Source organism: Herpailurus yagouaroundi, unplaced genomic scaffold (assembly GCF_014898765.1).
Source record: "Herpailurus yagouaroundi ecotype Mexico unplaced genomic scaffold, PumYag 141, whole genome shotgun sequence".
Classification (NCBI taxonomy): Eukaryota; Metazoa; Chordata; class Mammalia; order Carnivora; family Felidae; genus Herpailurus; species Herpailurus yagouaroundi.
In genome coordinates this window covers 68267194-68291878 of record NW_024412396.1, presented here as the reverse complement: position 1 = coordinate 68291878, position 24685 = coordinate 68267194, and the positions used below count along the sequence as shown (strand labels likewise).

Sequence of the window (24685 nt, the reverse complement as noted above, 5' to 3'; positions counted from 1 at the left end):
GGGGGGGGGGGTTGACCAAGTTAACGGCCGGCTCGGCCTCTGCAGGAGTTTCCCCCCAAATGAAGGCAGAAATACGATTGCGCAGATTCCCAGAGCAGCACAAGTACTTCGCCCAGGTTTCGGCGGGGTCCGGAGTCTCTGGCATCGGTCAGAGAAAGCAGTTCTGCCCACAGATGCCTCCCAAACTCAAGTTTCCCGGTCGCCGGTGCAGCACACCCCGCACGAAGGCAGCGCTCTGGAAACTGCCAGCCGCTAGCCAAACAGTACCGAGGGCGAAGCTTGGGAAACAATACCTGAAAGAGGCGGGGGACGCATAACTTGCTGACAATGGGCGCCGGTCCACACCGGGGGCGGGAAGGACGTGGAGGTGCTGCAGCCCTTCTCGTGGGGCCCGCGGAGCTCGGAGCGCCCGTTTCCGGGGTCGGGGTCCCGGGTGACCGCACGGCCCAGGCCAAACGCACCCTCAGACCCCTGTCAACGCGGCCACCGGGCCCCTTCCGCCGTCGCCCCCCACGGCCCGGCCCGCTGCGTCCCGCTCGCAGGGCCCCAGGGCGGCCCCGAGACCCTCTCGGCGGCCGCCCGTCCGCAACCGGCCCCGCGACAGCTCACCTGCGCGCGCCCGGCGTCCTCCTCTTCCTCCCTCCCGGGGCTTCTGGAGCGGCCCCGCGGCGCCGTCCCGCCTCCCGCCCTCGCCCCGCCCCCTCGGAGCCGGAACCGCTCCCTTCAGGGCCCTTCTCCCCGCCTCCTTAGCCCTAGTGTGGCGTCACTTCCGCCAGCGACCGGCGGCGCGCAGCGAGCGTGGGTCTCGCGAACGCGCCGGGAGCGTCCCAGAGCCGGGAGCGCCCCAGAGCCGGGAGCGCGCCCCGCGGATGACAACAAATTCGACGCGCGGCGGCGGCGGCGGTGGAGGAGGGTGCCTAAGTACCTGCCTCGGGCCCTGCCGCCTCCCCGCGTGTTCTTTTGCATCCCCTCTCTGTGCCGAGTAGGATCCTCCCGGAGGTGTCCCGGGCCCGGGGCGACGGGGGCTCCCCCGCGCCTGGTCCCTGCCGGGCCTAGCGCGAGCGACGCGGCGCCGGCGATGGGGTCGCCCTGAGGGACGCCCGGCGCCGAGCGGGCATGGAGGGGCCGTCCCGGGCTTAGGCCCCGCCGCGGACCGGGGACGCCGGCCGGGACCCGAGGCGCCGCCACCGCGGCCTGGAGCCGGAGCCTGGGCCCCAGGGCCGGAGCCGCCGCCTGCAGTCCCCGCGGGCCCCGCGGCCAGCCCTCGTCATGCCTTGGCCGTTTTCGGAGTCCATCAAGAAGAGGGCCTGTCGGTACCTCCTGCAGAGGTACCTGGGCCACTTCCTTCAGGAGAAGCTGAGCCTGGAGCAGCTCAGCCTGGACCTGTACCAGGGCACCGGGTCCCTCGCCCAAGTCCCTTTGGACAAATGGGTAAGAGCGGCCGGCGGCCGGCCCGGAGGGTCTCGCTGTCCTCCTTGGGGCGGTTTGAACGCGTGTCACCCAGGATTGGTGACGGGCAGCCCCTCCCTGGGAATGGTTGGGATCCAAGTGGAGTGTGCCAGGGGCTCACAGAAACGTGTTCAAGTGTTTAGCCCGTTTCTAGCAAGTTTGCGTCCCCAAATCACGTGTTTCTGAAACTTAACAGACGTGATGGAGTCTCCACTGAGGGAAGCAGTTGCGTCAGTGGTTTTGGGGTCTTTGACGCTGGCCGCAACGGGTCCCTGGAAGGAGGCGACCCGCGCTGTCCCTGGCGTAGCAGGGGTCGCGGGGTTCTGTGGCAAACAAATCCTATTTCGTGGGATGACACTCTGGAAAGCTGAAGGATGAGGGAGGACCTTTGGGGATGTCACAATTCGTATTCCTTTATTTATTCTGGGTGGGCTGTTTGAACCCCGCGGTCTGTCGGTACGGCGTTTGCTATCTGGAAGGCAAGTTAGGCGAAGGCCTCTTGCCGGTTTGCCTGGTTTTTTTTTGCCTGATGGTACGTCTACAGGGCCACCCTGCGAGTGGTTGTGTGGCCCGGGTGGTGCCGTTGAATTACGCTTATTTGCTTCACGTGACAGATCGCAAACCGGTGTTGCGAGACGGCTGAAGCTGCGAGTTTCAGACCCTTTAAAAAACCTGTTGTCGGCTTGTCATCCCGAGGCTGTGAGTTGACTCCGTGTGTCTTACGGGTGCTTCACGTATGGTTAAACTCCCCACGTGCAGATGTGCCTGCATTTGTATGTTCAGGGCATGGTAGTCTGCTTACACTGTATTCAGTCCGGAGTCGAACACGAATGGGACGGCTTTTCTCCTTCCCCCAGCCCTTTACTTGCTGCGCTACAGTTTGCTGCTAGCATTTGAATCCTACGCAGGTGACATTTAGGAGAAAGGAACATAGGTGACTTTCCGGTGGTAGTTGTACAAAACGAAAGGAACCCCCCCCACCCCCCATAGAAGCTGTGTAAAAACAACAACGTTTTTTTTTTCCTTTTATATAAAAGTATTTTAATAGAGTAATGACTTCTTTAGCCACAGAAACCTGAAAAATTCAAATTATGGGTAACACCTTATTATGACCCTTCAATTAATTTGTACTAGTATGGGTAAACATATAATTTTTTTCGGTGAGTAGATGACTTAACTAGGGAGAGTTCAAATGGTAGTGGAAAGAGCCCTGGTTTCAGTAGACCCAGCCCCACACCTGACTAGATCAGGCTAGCCCAGGCTGCCAGTTAGCTAAGTGCCCGTGGACATGGCCATTCACCTGAATTTAGTAAACATTAACGGAGTATACATTCCATGCTATGCACTGTGTCAGGGTACAATATTGCTGTAATTCTTAGCAGAAGGTAGGGATTGTGATGGATATTTTTAAGTTTGGTGACCCATGAATCTATACTTTTGGTATAGATATGAGTAAGCTATCTTAAAGGAGGAGTATTGGACACTTATTTATTTTATTAAAATTCTTTTAAATATTTAGTTTTGAGCAAGAGGGAGAGAGAGAGAGAGAGAGTGCAAGCACAAGTGGGGGAGGGGCAGAGAGAGCTGGAGACACAGAATATGAAGCAGGCTTCAGACTCTGTGCTGTCAGCACAGGAGCCCCACGTGGGGCTCGAACTCACAAACAGATCATGACCTGAACCTTAAGTCAGACGCTTAACTGACTGAGCCACCCAGGTGCCATGGATTGGATATTTATTAATTCTTTTGTGGGTTGAATAACTGTATGAATTATTCTTTAATGACTTTTCACATTGATCTTATAAGATGGGTATTATTATTTCCATTTTAAAGTTGGAGTTAAGTAATATGTTTCATAGCTAGCAAGTGGTACCATGAGAATTCAAACCTAAATCTTAAGCCCCTATTTCTTCACTAATCACATAGCTTCAAGCTAGGGAAAGAGCTGTTAATGTTTATTGAGCATCTGTTTATTTCAGACACTGTGCTAGGCACTTTGTGTAGTTTTAATCTTCATGGAAGTCAGAGGTGGTGGTTTGACTTCAGGATTGTTGACAAAATGATTTATGGCTAGACTTGATCTGAAGATTATGGTTCTGTTCCTTGAAGGGGAAGAATTTGTCGAAGCATCCAGTAAACATGTGATGTTGTCGATTTATTTATTAGAGTGTGCTGTGTGTGAACTAGGATAAATTTTGATGTGACACTTAGATAATAACTCTTCAAAGTTCTGATTCCAAATTCAGTTGCTTTTGGCTTTTGATTTTAATCACTTTGTCTCTGAAAAAATAAAAGATGCCTCACGAAGATTTATAGGTTCAAATGGAAGAATCCTGTCATTAGTGACATTAGTAATGTTTTAATTCTCTGCCATCAATTATGCACAGGGTTGTGTTGCAGTGGGCTGTGACATTCCTTTCTTCCTTGATCTCAGTTTTTCTTGATAGTTAATTGAAGTTGTTGCATTTATATATATGTACATACACATATATGCACATATATATACACATATATATAAATTAACTTTAAAAGCTATTTTATTGGGGCGCCTGGGGGGTGCTCAGTGGGTTAAGCATCTGACTTCAGCTCAGGCCTTAATCTCACGGTTCATGAATTCGAGCCCTGCGTGGGGCTCTGTGCTGACAGCTCGGAGCCTGGAGCCTGCTTTGGATTCTGTATCTCCCTCGCTCTCTGCCCCTCCCCTGCTCATGTTCCATTTCTCTGTCTCTCATAAAGAAATATTAAAAAAATTTTTTTAACCTATTTTATTTAAATTTTTTTTTTTTTTTTTTAACGTTTATTCACCTTTGAGAGACAGAGAATGAGTGGGGATGGGGCAGAGAGAGAGAGAGACACACACAGAATCCGAAGCAGGCTCCAGGCTCTGAGCTGTCAGCACAGAGCCTGATGCAGGGCTCGAACCCATGAACTGCGAGATCATGACCTGAGCCAAAACCGGACACTTAACTGACTGAGCCACCCAGGTGCCCCTAAAAATTTTCTTTATTTAAGTAGACTCCACACCCAGCATGGAGCCCAATGCGGAGCTCGAACTCACGTTCCCAGGATCAGTTATTTTCTCATTATTAAAGCGATACCTCGGGGCACCTGGCTAGCTCAGTCAGAGGAGCATGTGACTCTTGATCGAGTGGTTGTGACTCTGAGCCCCACGTTGGGTGTAGAGATTACTTAAAAATAAAGTCTCTAAAAAAAAAAAAAGTAATGTCTTTACTTTGCAAATATAAAACGTGTTTTGTTTTTTGGAATATACCTGCTAGGTAGCATAGACTGCTGATAGCCATGGGTCATCTCATAAATGATTAGTCTATTTGGAACCCTTTCTGTAGAAGAAAACTGCCAGGAAATCAGAAAGTTATTGTCATGTTCTCTTTAAAAGGATTCTGTGTTTAGGTCTGTTTTTATTATGTAGAACATATGCCCAAATAAATTTCAGGATGCTGACGTGGAATGAATATCCAGGTGAGGGCGCCACTCTTGGCTTTTCCCCATTGTGGGACTACTGTTCTTCCCTTTGTGCCATTTGGATGCCTGGCCTGAGTGAGCGTGCCAATGCCCATTTGTGTATTAAGTAGTGGTACAACTTTTATTTTTTTATTTTATTTTATTTTTTAAATTTTTTTTTCAACGTTTATTTATTTTTGGGACAGAGAGAGACAGAGCATGAACAGGGGAGGGGCAGAGAGAGAGGGAGACACAGAATCGGAAACAGGCTCCAGGCTCCGAGCCATCAGCCCAGAGCCCGACGCGGGGCTCGAACTCACGGACCGCGAGATCGTGACCTGGCTGAAGTCGGACGCTTAACCGACTGCGCCACCCAGGCGCCCCCAAGTAGTGGTACAACTTTTAAATCCAAAACTGTGAGAAATTGCAAATGGAATGCCTAATTTTCTTCTAACATACCTATAGATCAACTCTTACACTCTCTGGTATTCATACACCCCACTTGGGAGATCATGACCTTAGAAGGGCTTGAAGTGGGAGGGAGAAATAGAAGCAGGGGGTTTGGATCTATTCCACAACTGCAATGTGCTTCTAAGTTCATGAGTTCCCCAAGGAGGTGTTTGGAAATGTAAAATGTTGAAAGAAGGAAATTCTACTTGGGGAGGAGGTTGGGATTTGATGACTCATTCTTTTCCAACTCTTTAAGGCTGACTTTATTGGGGCACCTGGGTGGCTCAGTTGGTTGAGCGTCCGACTTTGGCTCAGGTCATAATTTCATGGTTCGTGAGTTTGAGCCCCGTGTCGGGCTCTGTGCTGACAGCTTCTGGCCTGGAGCCTGCTTCCGATTCTGTGTCTCCCTCACTCTCTGCCCCTCCCCCACTCTCACCCTGTCTCTCAAAAATAAACATTAAAAATAAAAAAACTCTGACTTTCTTCTTCTTCTTTTTTTTAATGTTTGTTTATTTTGAGAGAGTACTTGGGTGGGAGAGGGGCAGAGAGAATCCCAAGCAGGTTCTGGTTTGGGGCTTGATCCCACGAACCGGGAGATTATGACCTGAACCGAAATCAAGAGTCAGACACTCAACTGACTGATCCACCCAGGTGCCCTATTTATTTATTTATTTATTTATTTATTTATTTATGTGTATATATATATATATATATATATACACACACACACATATATGTATAATTTTTTTTAATAGGGAGAGAGAGAGAGAGAGAGGGAAAGAGAGCATGAGCAGGGGAGGGGCAGAGAGAGAGAGACACAGAATCTCAAGCAGGCTCCAGGCTCTGAGCTGTCAGCACAGAGCCCGATGCTGGGCTCAAACTCACAACAGACTGTGAGATCATGACCTGAGCCAAAGTCGGACGATGGTTAACCAACTGAGCCACCCAGGCGCCCCATATTTTTTTAAATTAAAGTGTTTTCATCAGTTGGTTCATTACACTTCTGGAGTTCTTAGCATGTGCCACTATGAGGAGCTGGGGGTGGAGCAATGAACTAGATAAAGACCCTTTCCTCACGGAAGTTCAGTATGTCCTGGAGGGTAGACATTAAGACTTTGAAGCCTTTGAATTTCAACCTAATAATCTTTCTTTTGCTTTCCTACTTATACTGGTATAAAGAATAAAATTAATCTTCAGTTCAAGCAATATTGGTTACTAATTCTTTGCCAGATGGTCCAGTAGACTAGTGTTACCTTCCCTTTATCTATATGCATGAAATTCATTGATAACTAAAAGCTAAATGGCCTTTAAGATAAGAGAAACTCTAAGGTATTCTATAAGACACTTGCTTAGCACTTCAGGTCTCTGCTTTTAGGTTAAGAATTCAGTCTCAAGGGTATACTTCTATGGGCTAATGAGGAAAATATTGCCTGAGTAGATAGCCTACCTGGCCAAACTGATTCCGTTATCTAAGAATTTTGTCCTAGTTGTATACTGTAGTAGACCTTGGAGTTGCATAGAATGAATGAATTTCTAAGTACCTTATGATATTAGATATAGAGGATTTTGCCCAAGTGCATCTAAGACTGTAGAAGTGTGATCTACTTAAAACATCTTATTTTTAGGGATATTATTTTGTACCTTAGTGGCACTGTTTAAATTCTTGAACTGTTTACTCTCTCTAGAACTATTTCCTTAACCAGATTTCTTTTAATACCATTCTTCAGTGCCGTAATAAAACTTCCTGGTCTATTTAAAACAAAATCAAGACAAATGAAAACTTGGTGTTTATTGGGAAGAGAATTCTATCAAAATCCATTTCCTAGATAGTTGTCTAATGTTGACAGATGCCCATGTTACAGAGGCTGTCATTGCCTGTATACAGTTTAAAACATTTTGGTATATTTTAAGTTGTTTACTTTTATTATATAGCTTACATGCTAATTGTGAAAAATTCAAATGGGAAAGAAATAAAGATGAAATATACATATGTATGTAAAATATATTAAGTATGAACAGCCCTGAATCTCATCTTTCCCAGAGATAACAATATGGTACGCAAATTTCAAACTTTTAATTATGGAAATAACCCATGAAATAAGCCATTCTGAACTTTTTTTGGTCTTATATGATGGGCCTCTTTAGAGTCACACATTCTAAATTTTTCTCTTAGAATTGTTATGAATATATGAAAAACATGAGTAGAGGCATGAATCTTGAATGACCATCACTTCCTGCACTAGTTTATTGGTTTAATAGGAAATAGTAGGGAAGGTTGTGTTCCTCCTTCCCACCCTGTCCCTGTAGGGGTGAGGAGCAAATGGGAGAGGAAAGAAAATTGAAATTGGGGGGAGAATAAGTTTTAACACTGATTTTAAGGGAACTTTGGAGCATCCAGACAGAGATGCTCAGCAGGCGGTGGGAGCTGTGTATTGTTAACCTTAAAAATAAAACTGCCAGTTACTTTACCAACAAAAATTGTTTCTGTTTTTGTTTTTTTTTTCTATAGCAGAGAATTGCAATCTGGGACAAGTAAGCTACATTAAAACCCTAGGCAAGTCTGGAGAACAAAGGAGGAGTAAGCTGTTTTACAGAGGAAAGAGGGAAGTCAGGAGGGCCTTTATAAACCAGAAGTCCATTGGAGTAAACTGGAAGTTCAAGGTGGAGTGGCCCTTCTTTGGCTGAGCTGTGAAGTCTCTTCCTGGCTGGGCTGTTGTGGGGGCGGGGAAAGGATGAAAATTTCCTACCTCCTGTTGGGACAGGACTTAGTGGCTCAGGCAGAATGGACCTGGAAGGTAGGTCTCTTCTTGTTGGGTCTGCAGCTGACCGCCAGCAGTAGGGACTTGAGAACTCTCCCTGCTGGCCTCCTGGCTCCATTTTAAACGAGGTTTCCTTTTATTTCTTTTCACAATATGGATAGTAGGGAGCTGAGGAAGAGCCGGGGCCAAAGATTTGGACGTTATCAGAGTATCAGTAGTGACTAAAACAGCACACAAGGTGCATGGTTAGTCTGTAGACTAGACTGAGAAACCAAAAAGGCTGAAGATGAAACTTAGGCGAATACCGACATTGAGTGGTGAAGGGCTGGAGAGAAGAGTGAGAGGAAGCATGAAGAGTGGTAAAGAAGCGAAGTAAAGTTAGAATCCCAAAAAGGGAAGTGGCCATAGGAGTTAGAGCTGAGAACTCACGGGGAGGGGAGGACTGCGTATTGTTCCTTGTTGTTGGCAGTTCTTTTTGGCAGAGTTAAGAGCGGTGTCACAGGAGCTGAGGGTTAGAAGGCAGGTAGTAGTTGGTGGTGAGCACATGGCTGCCTTGGCTACCCAGAGAGGATGACTAGAGGGCACAGGGAGTCAAGGTGGGGGATTTTATTCTGCTTCTGAAGATAATAGCGACCGTTTATTAAGCACCTTCCATCTCTGTATACTGTAGTGGGTGCTTTTATGTAGGTTTTCTTGCTCTAAGTTGGGTGCAACCGTTTCCATTTTACCATGAGGTTAAGTAACTTACTCAGGTTTAGGATTCGCAGTGCGGCGAGATTTTAAACCTAAGTCTTTCCAACTCCTATATGCTTTTTGTACATCACACTGGTTCGAAAGATTCAAGAAAGCAGAGCTTCTAAAAACACTAGCAGCAACTGGGTTCACCTGGGATCTTTGGTAACATGCAGACTTGTGGCCGCTTGCCTATAGATTCTTGTTCTAAAAACCCAAGAATCTGCATTTTTAGGAAGCATCCTACGGGAGTCTGACACACATCGTCCTTGACTGAAATTTGAAAAATTGGTACAAAGGGATTGAGAAGTTTTCTATCTTAGAAAGTTTGTTCTATAAGCCAGCTCCTAAGCCCATGTGCTGTTTTTTTTTTGAGTCTTACTGATGTTACTACATCGTTTTGATTTGCCTCTTACATATTTTCACAATGGAAAATTTTGTATTTCTTTTTTATAGTTTCTGGAATGATTGATTGAAGAGCTTTTGAAAGTTAACTTTTCTGATCTCAGTTGCCATATCTGTAAAACGGGCACAAAAATACCTAGTTCAGAGTGCTATTGTGATGAGTTAATGCAATAACGTGGGTATGAGATAGTATAGTGCAGTATCCTGTATGTAATAAGTGCTAATCAAGTGTTAATTGGTCCAAGTTGGGTCTTGCTAATTTTTATGCTCTATTTTATCTCTTTGAATTCTGATGCCTTGGTTTAAACTAATAAGGATATATTTCCTAGTCTTATGGTATTAAAGAAAAACATAACTTGATGTTTTTCTGTCTGCATACTGTCAAACACCTTGGAATCCCTAAGAGTGCTCATCATTGTGCTAGGTAGGCACTGTGGAAGATAAAGAACAATAGTCAACATTTATAAGGTGTGTACTTGGTATCAGGAACTGTGTTGGTAGCTTTCCATGTTATTACCTCATTTATGCTCACAATAAGTGTATGAAATAGATACTATCCCATTTTATGGATGAGGAAATTGAGATTCAAGAACTTGTCCAAGACCACCCAACTAGTAAGTGATTGAGCTAGGACCAGAACACATGCTCTTTTAAAAGAGTGTCCTTCAAACATTTGCCCAACTTTCTCTTAAAATTTTTGAAAATTTACCATATTCCTTGTGCATTTTAAAACTGACCTAACAGTTTGAGTCCCCTGGGTGGCTTATCGGTTAATCGTCTGACGTCGGCTCAGGTCACAATCCCATGGCTCGAGAGTTCAAGCCCTGCGTCGGGCTGACAGCTTTGAGCCTGGAGCCTGCTTTGGATTCTGTGTCTCCCTCTCTCCCCTCCCTCCCCTCCCCCGCTTGCACTCTGTCCCTCTCTAAAGTAAACATTAAAAAAAAATTAAAATTGACTTAACGGTTATGCGTCTGACTTTTGATTTTTGGCTTAGGTCATGATCTCATGGTCCTGAGGTCGAACCCCATGTTGGGCTCTGTTTTGACAGCACGGATTCTCTCTCTCCACTCCGCGCGCGCGCGCGCGCGCGTGTGTGTGTGTGTGTGTGTGTGTGTGCGTGCGCGCGGTCTCTCAAAATAAATATTAAAGTAAAATTGACTTAAAAGGTTTTCATTATAAATTTTGATTAAAACAAAAAAGCAATTCACCCAAGAACATTTGAAAATCTAATTGGCTTTTTTAATCAATACGTGAATCAGTCAGCACCACACCTAGCTTGTATGGGGAGCTCCAAAGTTGTGCAAAAGGTAAGGTTTTTATGGGAAGGAGGGAGGAGGTTGGGGCAAGAAGTTATTAGCAAAAGAAAAGATTGTTTCGGGCCAGAACTTCTTTCCTTAGGGGAGAAGAAGGGAGAGTCTTAGGTGGATTACCTCATCTTCCTCTAGGGGAGAGGATTACCTCCTTGGTGCCAACCAGAAAATCCAGATTGATTGGCTTAAAATTTCACTCTTGGAGAGGTTGAAACTGCAGTTAAGTCTTGATTTGCTGTCCTGGTGGGTGAGTGACGCCACCTTGGCCCTTCGTTTTCTTAACAGCTTAAATAGTTGTAGAGAGTAATCCTGTGTTGTAAATATTGATATAAAAAATATTTTTTTTCACCCAGTAGGATCTAAATGTCTACCATTATGCATTTGAAAATGCTTGAACAAGCTCTTCATTAATAGTTGGAAATTTAACATTGTATTTTTTCCCATTGAACTCTTATGTTCATCTTCTGCAAAATTTTATCATAACTTATGTATTTTATGCTTCAGTCTTTTATTGATCATGCTGTAATTTCTCTACAGTAAAAACATGTAACTAAACTGAAAGAGATCATATTTTAAAACTTGCTATCAAGCTTTCTTTTGCACTAAGTAAATATTTCCTTATTCCTGTTTTTTTAAATATTTATTTTTGAGAGGGAGAGAGAGAGAGAGAGAGACAGAGACAGAGACAGACCGTGCGAGGAGGAGGGCCAGAGAGAGAGGGAGACGCAGAATCTGAAGCAGGCTCCAGGCTCTGAGCTGTCAGCACAGAGCCCAGTGTGGGGCTCGAACTCACGAATCGGAACAACATGACCTGAGCTGAAGTCAGATGCCTAACTAACTGAGCCATCTAGGTGCCCCTCCTTATTCCTTTTAAATTCTTTTTAATTCCCATTTTAATTCCTTTAATGATTTCTTCACTTTCTGTTTTTTGAGTTTTAGAGTGGTCTTCTTAGTAGTTCTCTAGGCCTTACCATATTAATCTTATCAGTATTTCCTTCAGGTAATCGTTAGGCTTTAAGTGTTAAGATTTTTCCTTTGGATTGTGTTGTTATAAGTGTGCAGTTGATCAAAATGATATGAATATGTTTGAAAAATTAAACTTAAAAATTTCTCTTGGAAATACCTTTCTTAATGATGTGGCTAGCTGGTTTTCCCCCTCTTCCCTGATTAGCTTATGCATCTATAGATGAATATACTTAACTAGAATTTGATAGGGCTCATTATAAATTTCATTCCAAGTTTTTGAAATAGTTATAAGCTTGACAAATGCTGATGTCATAAAGAAATAGATGAGACTTGAAGGGATTTTGCAGTAGCAACATCGCTTAGTTCTTTGAGTGCCATACCAAAAATATGTATAAGATAGGGAAACAATAGCAAACTTAATGCTGGTCCTGCCTGGAGATTTTTATACCCTGAGCGGTGCACGAAGGAGGATTCAGGAAGGGAAAAGGTAGGCCTTTTTGGCTAAGTCGGGGCAGGGAGATTGTACAAGGGAATACAGGAGAGGCGATCCAACATGGTGCCACCGTTAAGTACTCTTCTCAGGAAGATCAATCAGCTTTAGAACAGAATATATTTGGAATGTGAGCACCTGGATGTGTTTACCTTAAAACAATCCATGCCCGGGGTGCCTGGGTGGCGCAGTCGGTTAAGCGTCCGACTTCAGCCAGGTCACGATCTCGAGGTCCGTGAGTTCGAGCCCCGCGTCAGGCTCTGGGCTGATGGCTCAGAGCCTGGAGCCTGTTTCCGATTTTGTGTCTCCCTCTCTCTCTGCCCCTCCCCCGTTCATGCTCTGTCTCTCTCTGTCCACCAAAAAATAAACATTGAAAAAAAAATTAAAAAAAAAAACAATCCATGCCCAAATACTCTTCAGAAAGTCTGTAAGATTACACAAACACTAGCATGGAGAAAGCCTTTTAAAGTGGTAACCTCCAATGACAAAACACGAGCCAGTCCAAATCTCAACATTCAGTGTTAGGTTGGTAACAAAGAATTATGACACTGCGGTTACCATGGCACACAGGAAGTACCACACGTATAAACTGGCATTTAGTGAACGTGTGTTATTTTAATTTAATTTAAAAAGTACATTATCAAGAAATACATTTAATTATTCTGTTACCTATATTTACATCCATCCTGTCTTCCTTTTGTTGTAATCTGGTTTGCCTTACCACGCTATTGAAATTGCTCTCACTGGGATCACCAGTGGCCTAAATATCACAGAATCCGGTGGACATTTAAAAATGTTTGGCCTCTTGTTACCTTTTGTTGCCCAGGAGCCCTCTTTTTATAATGGTCTTTCTGTGATTTTCTGGGAACGTAAGACTTGATTTTCCTTCTACTTCTGTTTGCTTTTTTCTAGTTTGCTTTGCAGGTGCCTCTTTCATAAACCAGTTCTTAGTTCTTAAATGTTGGGGTGCTTATCAGGATTCTGTTGTAGGCCTCTTATCATCTAACTCTACCTAAGTTTCTCTCATCACCCTAGGGCTTCAGCTCAGGTGGCTCGTCTGATATCGAGACCAGAATAGCCAGCTGCCTCTTTGACGTCTCCACCTAGATGTCTGCTCTTGGGAACTGAACTTCTCTGCTTCCTCTAACCTGCTTCTCCAGGTTTTTTCAATGTAAATAGCACTGTCTAACCAGTTGCCCAGGTCAGCGCCCCGGGAGTCATCCTTCAGTCCTTTTTTTTTTTTTTTTTTTTTTTTAATTTCTTATGCCAATTCTACTTCCTAATATACTACAAAAATCTGTCCACTTCTAACCACCCTCAGTGTCACTGTCCTTGCCAAACCAATTTCCCTGGCTTCTCTTACTCATAACAACCTTTCTGCCTGAATTTTGCTTTCCTCCAATACATGCTTGGTGTGGTGGCAGAAGTGGTTCGCTAAAAGTTCCAATCTCATCTTGGTCCCCTGCTTAAAATCTTTCAATGGTTTCACTCTGCTCTTGAGATAAATGTCAGACTCTTGAACATGAATTACAAGACTCCCTCTCCCTTATCTATGTAGCTTTATCTTTGGCTCCTCTCCCTAGCACACTGCACTAGAGTCTAGAGTAACTTTTCCTTTTCAAAAAGTCTTGCGTCTCTGACCTCTGCCTTCTCTGAATCCTTGCACATGCCGTAGTCTGTGTGGACCCCTTTGGTTAACTCCTCAGCCTTCTCTGGTCTCACTTTGCAATAGTACTTCCTCTGGTGCCAGGTTGGGTTCTATTATATGCTCAAATACTACAGTGTATTTCCTCTTTCATGTAGCTCATCACATCTTAATTATGTGTGTCTTCCATGGTAAGCTATTCAGTAAATTTCGTGAGGATGGGGAGTCTTTATCTTGGACTCTGCTTTCTTTTTCTTTTCATTTTTTTAAAAATAGTTTTTAAATTTTATTTTTGAGTGAGCGAGCACGAGCAGGGGAGGGGCAGAGAGAGAGGGAGACGCAGAATCTGAAGCAGACTCCAGGCTCTGAGCTGTCAGCACATAGCCTGATGTGGGGATCGAACTCATGAGCCGTGAGATCATAACCTCAGCTGCAGGTGGACGCTTAATCGACTGAACCACCCAGGTGCCCCCTTGACTCTGCTTTCTTAATCCCTGGTGTCTGACACCTATATGAGCATATTTAGCATCTTTGAGTAAGTTACCAATTTGGAATTCTTGTCCCTGTGATTTCAAAATGTACATGTTTTTTCTTTTTAGTGTCTCAATGAGATCCTGGAGTCGGCAGATGCGCCTTTAGAAGTCACTGAAGGATTCATACAGTCCATTTCTCTGTCAGTTCCATGGGGCTCCTTGCTACAGGATAATTGTGCACTGGAAGTGAAAGGGCTAGAAATGGTCTTCCGGCCTAGACCTCGCCTAGGTACGTGTGTTGTGTTTGTTTGATTTGTTTCTATTTGTATTCCTCAGAGATTGGGAAAGTAACCTAATTGTATTAAATTCAGTATTTAATTTATTACTTAGCATTGTATTTGTGAGCTTTTCAGTAGATAAAAATATTAGGACTTGGGTGTGTGTGATTTTACCTTTAGGATTACTTCTCGCCCTATTTACCTGCAGGAACTTTGGTATAATGATGATTTGGTTTAATTATTTGTTACTGATTATCTAAAGTGACTCGTGTTTTAAAGATTCGGAGTATTGTGCCAGAAAGAAAGGAATTGCTCAAAGATTGATGGAGAAATGTTAAAAGGACACAGGATTGGGCTTTAGGGGCTCTCATTGGCCAAATCTGGGAATACTTGAGTAAACAAAGAATAATGGCAATAATGGATTATAGCACACTAAATTAAAACAAAATTTCTCTTTAAGTTTATATTGTTATAAATAAGTAATCAGTATGTAAGAGAGGCAGGAAGAAGGGAAAGGTCTTTATTGCAGTAGGATACCTAGTTCATAGAGTAGAAAAAGATGATAGACCATAACCATGTTTTTGGCCACCATGGCAAAAAAAAAAAAAGCACTTGATACAGGTGATAATCATCAATGAATTCTAACATCGTTTGGTGAAAGTTGTTGAGGAGCTTTATATTTAGATGGTATCAGCATACCTCCCATCGATTACATATTATTTACAAAGAGAAAAATGTTTCTTTCACAATGAAAGAAATTGACAGTCATCACAACAACCTAGTGATCAAACTTAATCTCGTTGGTAGTGGATCAAACCGACATCATGTGTGTCCTGATGTGATGGCTGAGGAGGACACATCATATATGTACCGTTCCTGTTAAAAGTGCTTAATCTGAATCAGATTATAAGGAAGAAGGCAGACAAATCCAAAATAAGGAAATTCTACAGACTCACTGGTTGGTAATCTTTAGAAGTATCCGTATCACGAAAGACAAGAAAGGTGGAGGAATTGTTCCAGATTAAAAAGACTAAGACACAAATAACTGCAATAGTTAATCCTGTGTTTTTGCTTTTGCTACGAAGGATGTTACTGAGACAGCTAGGGAAATTTGGGTGTGGCCTGTAAGGAAGATAATGTTTTGCCAGGGTTATGTTTCTTGGGAGTGTTATCCTTACTGAGCTTTTGCTGGGGAATGTTCATTGTATTCTTAGGAGTTGTATGCTCAAGTATTTAGGAGTGAGTGTTAGGATGCCTGAGGTTTACCTTCAGATAGTTCAGCAAAAGGATGAGAGTTTGTGTGTATTTGTGTACGTGTGACACAGTCATGATGAGTCTAAGTGAAGGCTGTGTGGGTGTTCATGGTACCATTCTTTCACCTCTTTCTTAGGATTGAAAATTTTCAAAAGAAAACTTGGGGAGGGAAAAGCTTTAAAGTGGTAGTAAGTCATTATTTACAAGTACGCGTGTGTGGTATAGCTTTAATTACCTGCGTGATGTTTTCCGACGTATCCAACGTGTATAGTGCTTCTTAGATGCCACATACTGTTCTAAATGCTGTACAAATATTATTTTATAATAGCTCTTTGAAATAGATATTTTTTATTATCTCCATTTTACAGAACAGGGAATTGAAGCAGAGGTAGATTCCAGACTTGTCCAAGGTCACGGCTAGTTAAGTGGGAAGATGGGATCTGAACCCAGGCAACCTAGTTGTGGAGTCCCTGTTCTGAACCACCGTGTGATGTTGTAGCTTAAGATTTTCTACTTCGGAGTGTGTGTGTGGCGTATGTGTATTTTCTAAACCAATAGAGTCGTGACGTGAATCATCTTAAATTCTGAATTTAAATTCTTTCGATGGCAAGTGATGTTTACCAAGATCTACCTGGCGGATTATAAGCCCAAGTGCTGTCCGGAACACCAAAGTTTAAAGTGTACTTCCTGGAATCAGTGGCACCTGTAGTTTGAAAATTGGTAGTCTGTGCATGGAAGTCCTCCTTGATAATGGCATTTAATTAACAGTAATATTTTTTTAACCATGATGACTAGATGTAATAGTACTTTCCCTGTGGAAAGTCAAATATTCTCCCTTGCTTTAAAAATATTCCATGAGAAGGGCTTTTAAATTCCATTTTTTGGAAGGCAAGAATTCTAGTGATCTCTGTCACTTTGTTTTGGATAACGTAAGAGAGTGTGGTGCAGCTCTCTGATGAGGGAAGATCTAGAAAGGATTTTCCCCAGTTCATCTGTCCCTCCAAGGATGCTTTTCTATCTTGCCTACATTTCTACTCCCTTTCCAGAGCCTCGGCCGAGTACCAGCTCTGCCAGATTTCCTGTTACATTCTGTCAGTGAGAAGAGTTAACCTCTCGATTCAGCTGTGTTTTCTGTTGACACTGCATAGTCGCTTACCAATTCATCTTAACCGCAACATATTTCTTCTATTATATTGTAGGCTCTGGGAGGGCAGAATTAATATTTTTTGGATCCCTTACAGCAGGGTCAGCTAACTCTGGCCTGTAGGCGAAATTTGGTCTGTCTTATTTTTGTAAATTGGTGTAGGAACACTACCATACTCGTTCATTTATTCTCTCTGCTGCTTTTGCACCAGAGTGAGAGAGTTGAGTCATCACGGTAGAGACCAAAGGACCCACAAAACCTGAAATCTGTACCGTCTGACCCTTGCCAAAGAAGTTTGCCGACCTCTATTCTATAGACTTTTAAACAGTACCATGCATGCATTAAATACTTGTTGAACGAATTCGCGAATTAACATTTGGCAGATGTGTATCATTTAATGAGAACACAGGTCTCTGGACATGTGTTCTGTGATCTTTTATTTTTTCTTCCCAGTTATTATAAGGTGGTGGTTGAATCTCTTGCAAGAGTGATTTCTAGAGTATTTATGCCTAGGGAACATCATGATGCTAAATATCTCTTAGAGGATTAAGAATTCACTTATTTCAAATGTGGCATTTTACGAAATGGCTTTGTTGGAACTATGAGAAGATATTTAGAATTCATCTATATTTTCTGCAGCAACTGGTTCTGAGCCTATGTATTGGTCAAGTTTCATGACCAGCAGTATGCAGTTGGCAAAAGAATGTCTTAGCCAGAAATTAACGGATGAACAAGGAGAAGGATCCCAGCCTTTTGAAGGACTTGAAAAGTTTGCTGAAACCATTGAAACAGGTTTGGCATTATTGAATATTTTCAAAAATTTTAGATTTTTGTTTTGTTTTTAGTATATTAGTACCTTTTATTTAGTAAGTCTCACATAAGGTAAATCCGTTGGAGTGATTTGTTTTTATTTTTATTTTTTAATTTAATTTTATTTTTTAACGTTTATTTATTTTTGAGACAGAGAGAGACAGAGCATGAATGGGGGAGGGACAGAGAGAGGGAGACACAGAATCGGAAGCAGGCTCCAGGCTCTGAGCCATCAGCCCAGAGCCCGACGCGGGGTTCGAACTCACGGACCGCGAGATCGTGACCTGAGCTGAAGTTGGACGCTCAACCGACTGAGCCACCCAGGCGCCCCTGGAGTGATTTGTTTTTAAACAGAATTACTGTTCTCACTTCAAAACTTTAGAATTGAGGTTATTTTAAATATTGTATCTGATTTAATTTCATGTCCTTTGTGTCCTAGTTTCTCCTGTTTATTTTATTGTGCTTGCGTAAGGGATTTTAATTCAACGGAGAGTGTTAGCTGTACCCAAGTGTCTGTTGAGATATGACATAGTAGGTGCTCAGTAAGACAAAATATTACCAAACTTAAGGTTTGGGGATCTTTAAGGAAAGAAATACAACTTTTTTATTTTGTATTCCTTTCATTAGAAGTTTTTATTGAGTATACATATGGTCTCATGTTGACGGTGACCTGTTTACTCTAGTGCTAAGAAGAGTAAAAGTCACTTTTATAGACACTGTCTTGAGAATCGAACACGTGCCAGAAAATTCCAAAACTGGAACTGCACTTGAAATTCGAATAGAAAGGTAAGACTTCTTATCTCTGAGAATAAATGACCCTATTCTTTTCTTGTATAAATGGTAAGATCTAAGTCTCGCATTAGATTTTATGATGCTTTTAGAGATTAGAGGTGATGCTGTTAATACATTGTATGATTTCACAGTAAAGCACTGCTCTCCAAGATATGTTCTAATCCCATTATTGAAAACTTAAAATGCCATTTGGGGTATAATTTGTATATAATACTGAATTCAAAGCAAATGGTTCTCTTTTTTAGTTAGTATCAAATAAAAATCATGAATAGTTGAGCGCTGCTGAATTTAAGGCACTCCTGTTGGAGTTTTTTCACGTGAGCGATGTGTTGTTTTGGCATGTCTCATTAGTATGAGGGGCTTTTTTGCTTTCCTTTGCTTGGTCTAAGTGCTGCTTTGCATGAAAAAGCTGCTGCTGTTTTCTTTGAGGATTCTGTGAGAGTAGCTTAAAGTCAATATGTGTGATAGTGATTTCCTTATAAATATAGAAACCAGCACTTAGTTTTGTGTTTTTGCCCACTTGGAACTTTCTAAGCAGCTCTGAAACAGAGATTGATTCATGTACACACTTTTGAGTGTTGATTTGAGGTTGTCACTGTTCGTGTGTGTTTTAATGTGCTACGAATGCCTGCAGAAACACACGGGATGAAATATGTACACCGAGCACCAAAGACACTTAGTGCTCAGTATACGGCTCTGTATACAGATCTGCTGGGGGCTTTTGCCAGATTTTGAGTAGATACGGTTTCTGTCTTTCACAAAACATCATACGTATTAGTGAAACGGTTATTATTTTTTTTTAATATTCATTTATTTTTGAGAGAGAGCGAGCTTGAGCAGGGGAAAGGCAGAGAGAGAGGCACAGAGAGAGAATCCCAAGCAGGCTCCACGCTGTCCGTGTAGAGCCTGATGTGGGACTCGATCTTGCCTACTGTGAGTCCATGACCTGAGCCGTTAATCAGGAGTTGGGCGCTTAACCCACCGAGCCACCCAGGTGTCCTGTGAAAGTTCTTGTCAACAGAATTTTGAAATTAGGTTGCATTTCCCTGAAATGGTACATTAAAAAGCTACTGAAATCTCACGCACGTAGAACTACTTTCTGTATTTCGTTTAAACTGAACTCCTGGAATGAACAGTCAGAAGAGTTCAAGAAATGCCATTCATGTCAGACACGTGCCTTGGAGCCAAGATGGGTTTGTGAGGGAGCACAGGGATTGTTTTCCTGGAGGCGAACTTTAGGCAGTTATTAATCCCGTCTCCCCCCCCGCCCACCCCCCGCCAGCTTAGGACCCCCTAAAATTACCCTTCCTGTGGCTGAGGTCTCTTGGTGAAAACGTTTTCCCGTAGTAAAGCACTGTAATGCTGACCACGTTACCTTTTCTCATTTTCTCAGTTGTGCTAACACTTGAACAATCCTTTAAGTGAAAAGGCTGTGTGTGTTTCTTAGGCTCGCAAGTAGGTTTTCTCCAGAGTGTTGTGCAAATGCTCTTGTTTTGAACGTGCAGGACCGTGTACTGTGACGAAGCTGCTGACGAGTCCGCAGGAATGAACGTGCATCAGCCTATAGCGTTTGCGCACAAGTTGCTGCAGCTCTCTGGAGTGGCCCTCTTCTGGGATGAGTTTTCTGCGTCAGCAAAATCCTCCCCAGTGTGTTCAACTGCACCAGTGGTAAGAAAAACCAAACAAAAAACCAAACGCTAAATCCTGGATTTGTAAAAGGTTTAAATGGGGGCTATTAGGTTTTGCTGGGGTATACAGATCCATCTGATCTGGAAGTTAACACAAATATTCATTGATGCCTACCTTTCGGGGTTTTTAAAATACTCCTATTTACGATTGATGCCTTTCCTACCTGTGAGGTATATAACATAGGATACTGTGTTTTGGGGGAAAGTGGTATGATGACCGCGAATACCCTTTTATGATAAAATCCCAAGCGGTGTTCACATTACCTCACATAATGAATAGTGCTGAAAACTTACAGCTTAAAAGGGTTTTATAATTAAGAACTTTTTATTAATCCTTTCTGAGAGTAGAGAGTCCTTTCATAAATCAGTCCTTCCATAATTCATCTTTTGCATTGTTTCAGATTTTCATGATTACAGAATGTCTATTTTTTCTTATTGCTATAATTTGAATAGATACTGTGCTTTTTTCCCATGAAGTCCTTTTCCATGATTTGCCTTTATTACTACTGTTTCATGCTAGCTATAAGATACTGGTTTATTCATGGTCACGTAATAAGTTTTTCATGTCAAATATTTTACTCTTATGCTGACATTTGTAGTTTGCATTTCAGTTTATTTACACTAAGGTATTTTAAAGAATTACTTTATTCTTTTCTTTAATTTTATTTTTTGTTTTTTAAAACTTACATCCAAATTAGTTAGCATCTAGTGAAACGATGATTTCAGGAGTAGATTACTTAGTGCCCCTTCCCCATTTAGCCCATTCCCCCTCCCACCACCCCTCCAGAAACCCTCAGTTTGTTCTCCATATTTATGAGTCTCTTATGCTTTGTCCCCCTCCCTGTTTTTATATTGTTTTTGTTTCCCTTCCCTTATGTTCATCTCTTTTGTCTCTTAAAGTCTTCATATTAGTGAAGTCGTATGATTTTTGTTTTTCTCTAATTTCACTTAGCATAATACCCTCCAGTTCCATCCACGTAGTTGCAAATGGCAAGATTTCATTCTTTTTGATGGCTGAGTAATACTCCATTGTGTGTATGTGTATATATGTGTGTGTATATGTATACACACACACACACACACACACACACACACACCCCACATCTTCTTTATCCACCCATCCATAGGTGGACATTTGGGCTCTTTCCAGACTTTGGCTATTGTCAATAGGGCTGCTATAAACATGGGGGTGCATGTGTCCCTTCGAAGCAGCACACCTGTATCCCTTGGATAAATGCCTAGTAGTGCAATTGCTGGTTCGTTAGGGTAGTTTTAGTTTTAGTTTTTTGAGGAACCTCCATACTGTTTTCCAGAGTGGCTGCACCAGCTTGCATTCCCAAGAATTATTTTATTCTTATTGCCTCATTGTAGGAAACTGAGCCAAAGCTGTCACCTAGCTGGAATCCCAAAATTGTCTATGAGCCACACCCACAACTAACTAGAAATTTACCAGAGATGGCACCCTCTGACCCAGTGCAGATTGGAGGGCTGATCGGTAGGTTGGAGTTGAGTCTCACGTTGAAACAGAATGAAGTACTTCCTGGAGCTAAGGTAAGTGTTTGTTTTATTTTCTATAGTAAAACAAAACAAAAGTACAAGCATTCTTTAATCTGTGCAGTGGTCTCACCGATTGGTCACTGGATTGTCCTGTAACTAGGGTGCCCACTGTCCTGGAGTCAGCATTCTTACTCTCCGCTGGGGCCTCTGTCCTCCTGTCTTAAGGCTCACGTGAGGACTGCCTTTGCCCTTCTGCTGCTGCTTGGGTTTAGCACTGTCTCCTACACTCACTTTCCTGCACTCGAGCGGTTCAGAAACATTCGTTAGTTCAGAAACTAGCAATTTATTAAGGAATCTGTTATCACAAAAGTAAGTTTAGGAGAAGAGATTTGGAAAGCAAGAAGTTGACTGTAGAAGGTGCTTAATTGTATGCATGTAAAAATGCCCACCTTTGTGCGTTTTGAACAGAATGACTGTTTTTATGTTGTGGAATATTTATGAAAAGAGATTGATTCCCCCCCCCCCCCCCATGGTAACTCATGGCTTTTGTAGAGCTTGTAAAGACAACACCTGTTTTGTAGGGAGCAATATTGGGCGGTCTGCTGGGGAATCGGGAAGCTTGTGTTTGTGTAGCTGGTTAAAAACGTATTTGTGGCATGTTATTTTCAAACTTTGAAAGCTAATTTGCTATATAATCTGTGTAAAATGTAGTTTAAATTAAGAAGATGTCAGGATTTAGTCATTTTACTCACTGTGCTAACTAGCTGTAGGTGTTTGAGTGCTGTGTGCCAGGCCCTGTGCAACTGCTCGGGGAGATGCAAAGAAGAGTGGAATACTGTCTTCGCCTTAATACAGCGTATAATGAGAGCTATAGAGATTGCTGGGGGGAGGGGGGCATGGGAGAGGGAGCAACTGAGTGCACGTGAATGCACGTAGGATTTTCAGAGGATTGAAGGATCTCCAGCAACCCGTCCTTGGGTTGGCACTCCTGGCTAGAGGTGGAGGCAGGGGAAGGGGATAATCAGAACCTCAGCCTTCCTATTTCTGAGGACTCCCTCTCCTTCGTTTAGTGCTCTGTCCTACCCTAGGTGCTAGGACCTCCTTTCTCCAGTTCTTAAAAGCCTCTTCATAAAATAACACGAGAAAGCTGTAGGTGTGTTTAAACCCTCAGGGAATCCCCCGATGTGCTAAAACCCTTGGGAAACTAACACACTCCTTCCTGCCTCTGGGAGGTGTGGGGGGGGGGGCGTGCATTTACTCTTTCTCTAAGAAGGGAGAACCATAGTAACTTTTATAGTTCTGTTTTGATTAAATATAGTTTTCAGCATTTATATACTTGATCTTTGGGCAGACCCAGACTTTTGCACACTATGTGTTGATTTGCATAAGTGCCTTTTCGATGTTGCTTTTGGACATCTGTGTATTAGGTGACAAATAACACCTGGAATCACTGCATGAGGGTATGATTGCCAACCAGTGTGTGATATTTGGGGATCTTACTCTCCTCACCTATATGGTAATTGTTTTTGCGGTAGTAACTTGATTTTTGAGTACATATTGTTCTTATTTAATGAAAATGAAGACTAAATGGAGAAATAAAAGTTCTAGATGTTAGCATTGAGAAATGTAAATCTCATGAACAATACAGTGTAGACAAAGATGGCATCGGTTAGGGGTGCTCAAAGTGCCCGATCTTTAGTCCCTCTGATGTTCATTAGACCCACGTCTTTCAACTGTGAGTTCAAAATGTTATGAAAGATATTTTATGTTATTTTATTATTTATTTATTTATTTATTTATTTATTTAAGTTCTCTGAGACTGGTACCCACCCCAAATAGGGTGTAAGCCTTATGGTTCACATACTCAGTTTTAGCATGTACTTTCAGGAATGTGCTATCTAAGAACATAGAGGACTTGTATGTATTGAATTTATAGAGATTTCATTTCAGTTACCGTGTCATATGGAGTTTGAAATTATTTGACTTTATTTTTTAATTTTTGTTAAAGTTTGTTTATTCGGAGAGAGAGGAAAAGCATGAGTGGGGGAGGGGCAGAGAGCGAGAATCCCATGCTGGTTGGGGCATAGTGCCCCAGCACTTAAAAAAGCAAAAACAAAAAGTGATAGCGATGATTGTTATTATTGGAGAATGTTATTATATTCTCAGATCATGGACATTTCTCAGAGTTACTATATAATACAATATTTTTTGTTTTTAGAATCAGAGGAAATTTGTTTTTTCCCCTGGGGAAGGTGCCATTTTCCAGATATAAATGTATTTTATTAATTGAATTCCTTTTAAATTGCAAAATGGCATAAAGATAATGGGAGTGTTAGCATTAGGACTAAGAGGAGGTGAATGAAAAGTAAGGCGGCCATAGCATATTCAACTTTTTAGAATGTGGTGTAGAGAGTGGAGTAATTGTTTTTGTCAGAATATACTCCACGGGAATCAAGACGGGACTGGGTGGGCTCTTATTTCTAGGAGGAAAATTGGACAAAGACTTGGAAAAGAGCAAGGCAGTTCACCTGATCGCCCAACTCCATTGGCATCTCTGCTGTGGCTTATGCTTTCCTACCTAGCGGGGGGGAGTGGGCTTTGTGGAATACGGGGCATCCGGAGAGGCACGCTGCTGATAGGGAAGTGTCCCCAAGTGCTGTGCTAGCAAGTGGGCAAACTTGGGAAAGCCAACTTTATTTGCTCTTGGTGTGACTCCAGCTTTGAGGATTATGACTCGAGTCTTGACGTCCTGCTGGGAAGGAAGACTGTACTACTAACTTGATATTCTTTCTTAGTGGCTGTGTCTTAAGGCCTCAAATACCTTAAATACTCTATAGTAAGCTTACAGAGACAAAAAGTGTGACGTTGGACTTGCCAACATGGAATTTCTCGGGAGGATTTCCCCTCTTAGAACAACGGTTTGATGGCCTATAAGTCTTTTTATTTAGATTGTGTGAATTCGTGGATGGAATCTTAGGTAAAAGAATTTAAGACTGACTAATCTGTATTGATCTCTGTGCATTAAAGTATACTGGGATTTGTGGTGATGAGGTTTTAAGAGTTTTTATCCTGAGTGGTTTT

The 24685-nt window shown here is 42.5% G+C and overlaps 1 protein-coding gene across 5 annotated transcripts in view; it reads left to right on the top strand.

The window, feature by feature from the left end:
• Positions 1-819: 819 nt before the first annotated feature.
• The window catches only part of ATG2B (autophagy related 2B), a 74751-nt gene continuing 50885 nt past the window's right edge, over positions 820-24685 (top strand). For 2 of the 5 annotated variants that reach the window (XM_040478181.1, XM_040478182.1), the window contains exons 1-6: positions 820-1431; positions 14268-14430; positions 17457-17609; positions 18311-18413; positions 19925-20087; positions 21479-21658. In XM_040478181.1, coding sequence (XP_040334115.1) covers positions 1270-1431; positions 14268-14430; positions 17457-17609; positions 18311-18413; positions 19925-20087; positions 21479-21658 — 924 coding nt within the window. In that variant the 5' untranslated portion in view covers positions 820-1269. The remainder of the gene's footprint in view (positions 1432-14267; positions 14431-17456; positions 17610-18310; positions 18414-19924; positions 20088-21478; positions 21659-24685) is intronic. The other 3 variants (XM_040478179.1, XM_040478178.1, XM_040478177.1) reach the window with 2 other exon arrangements.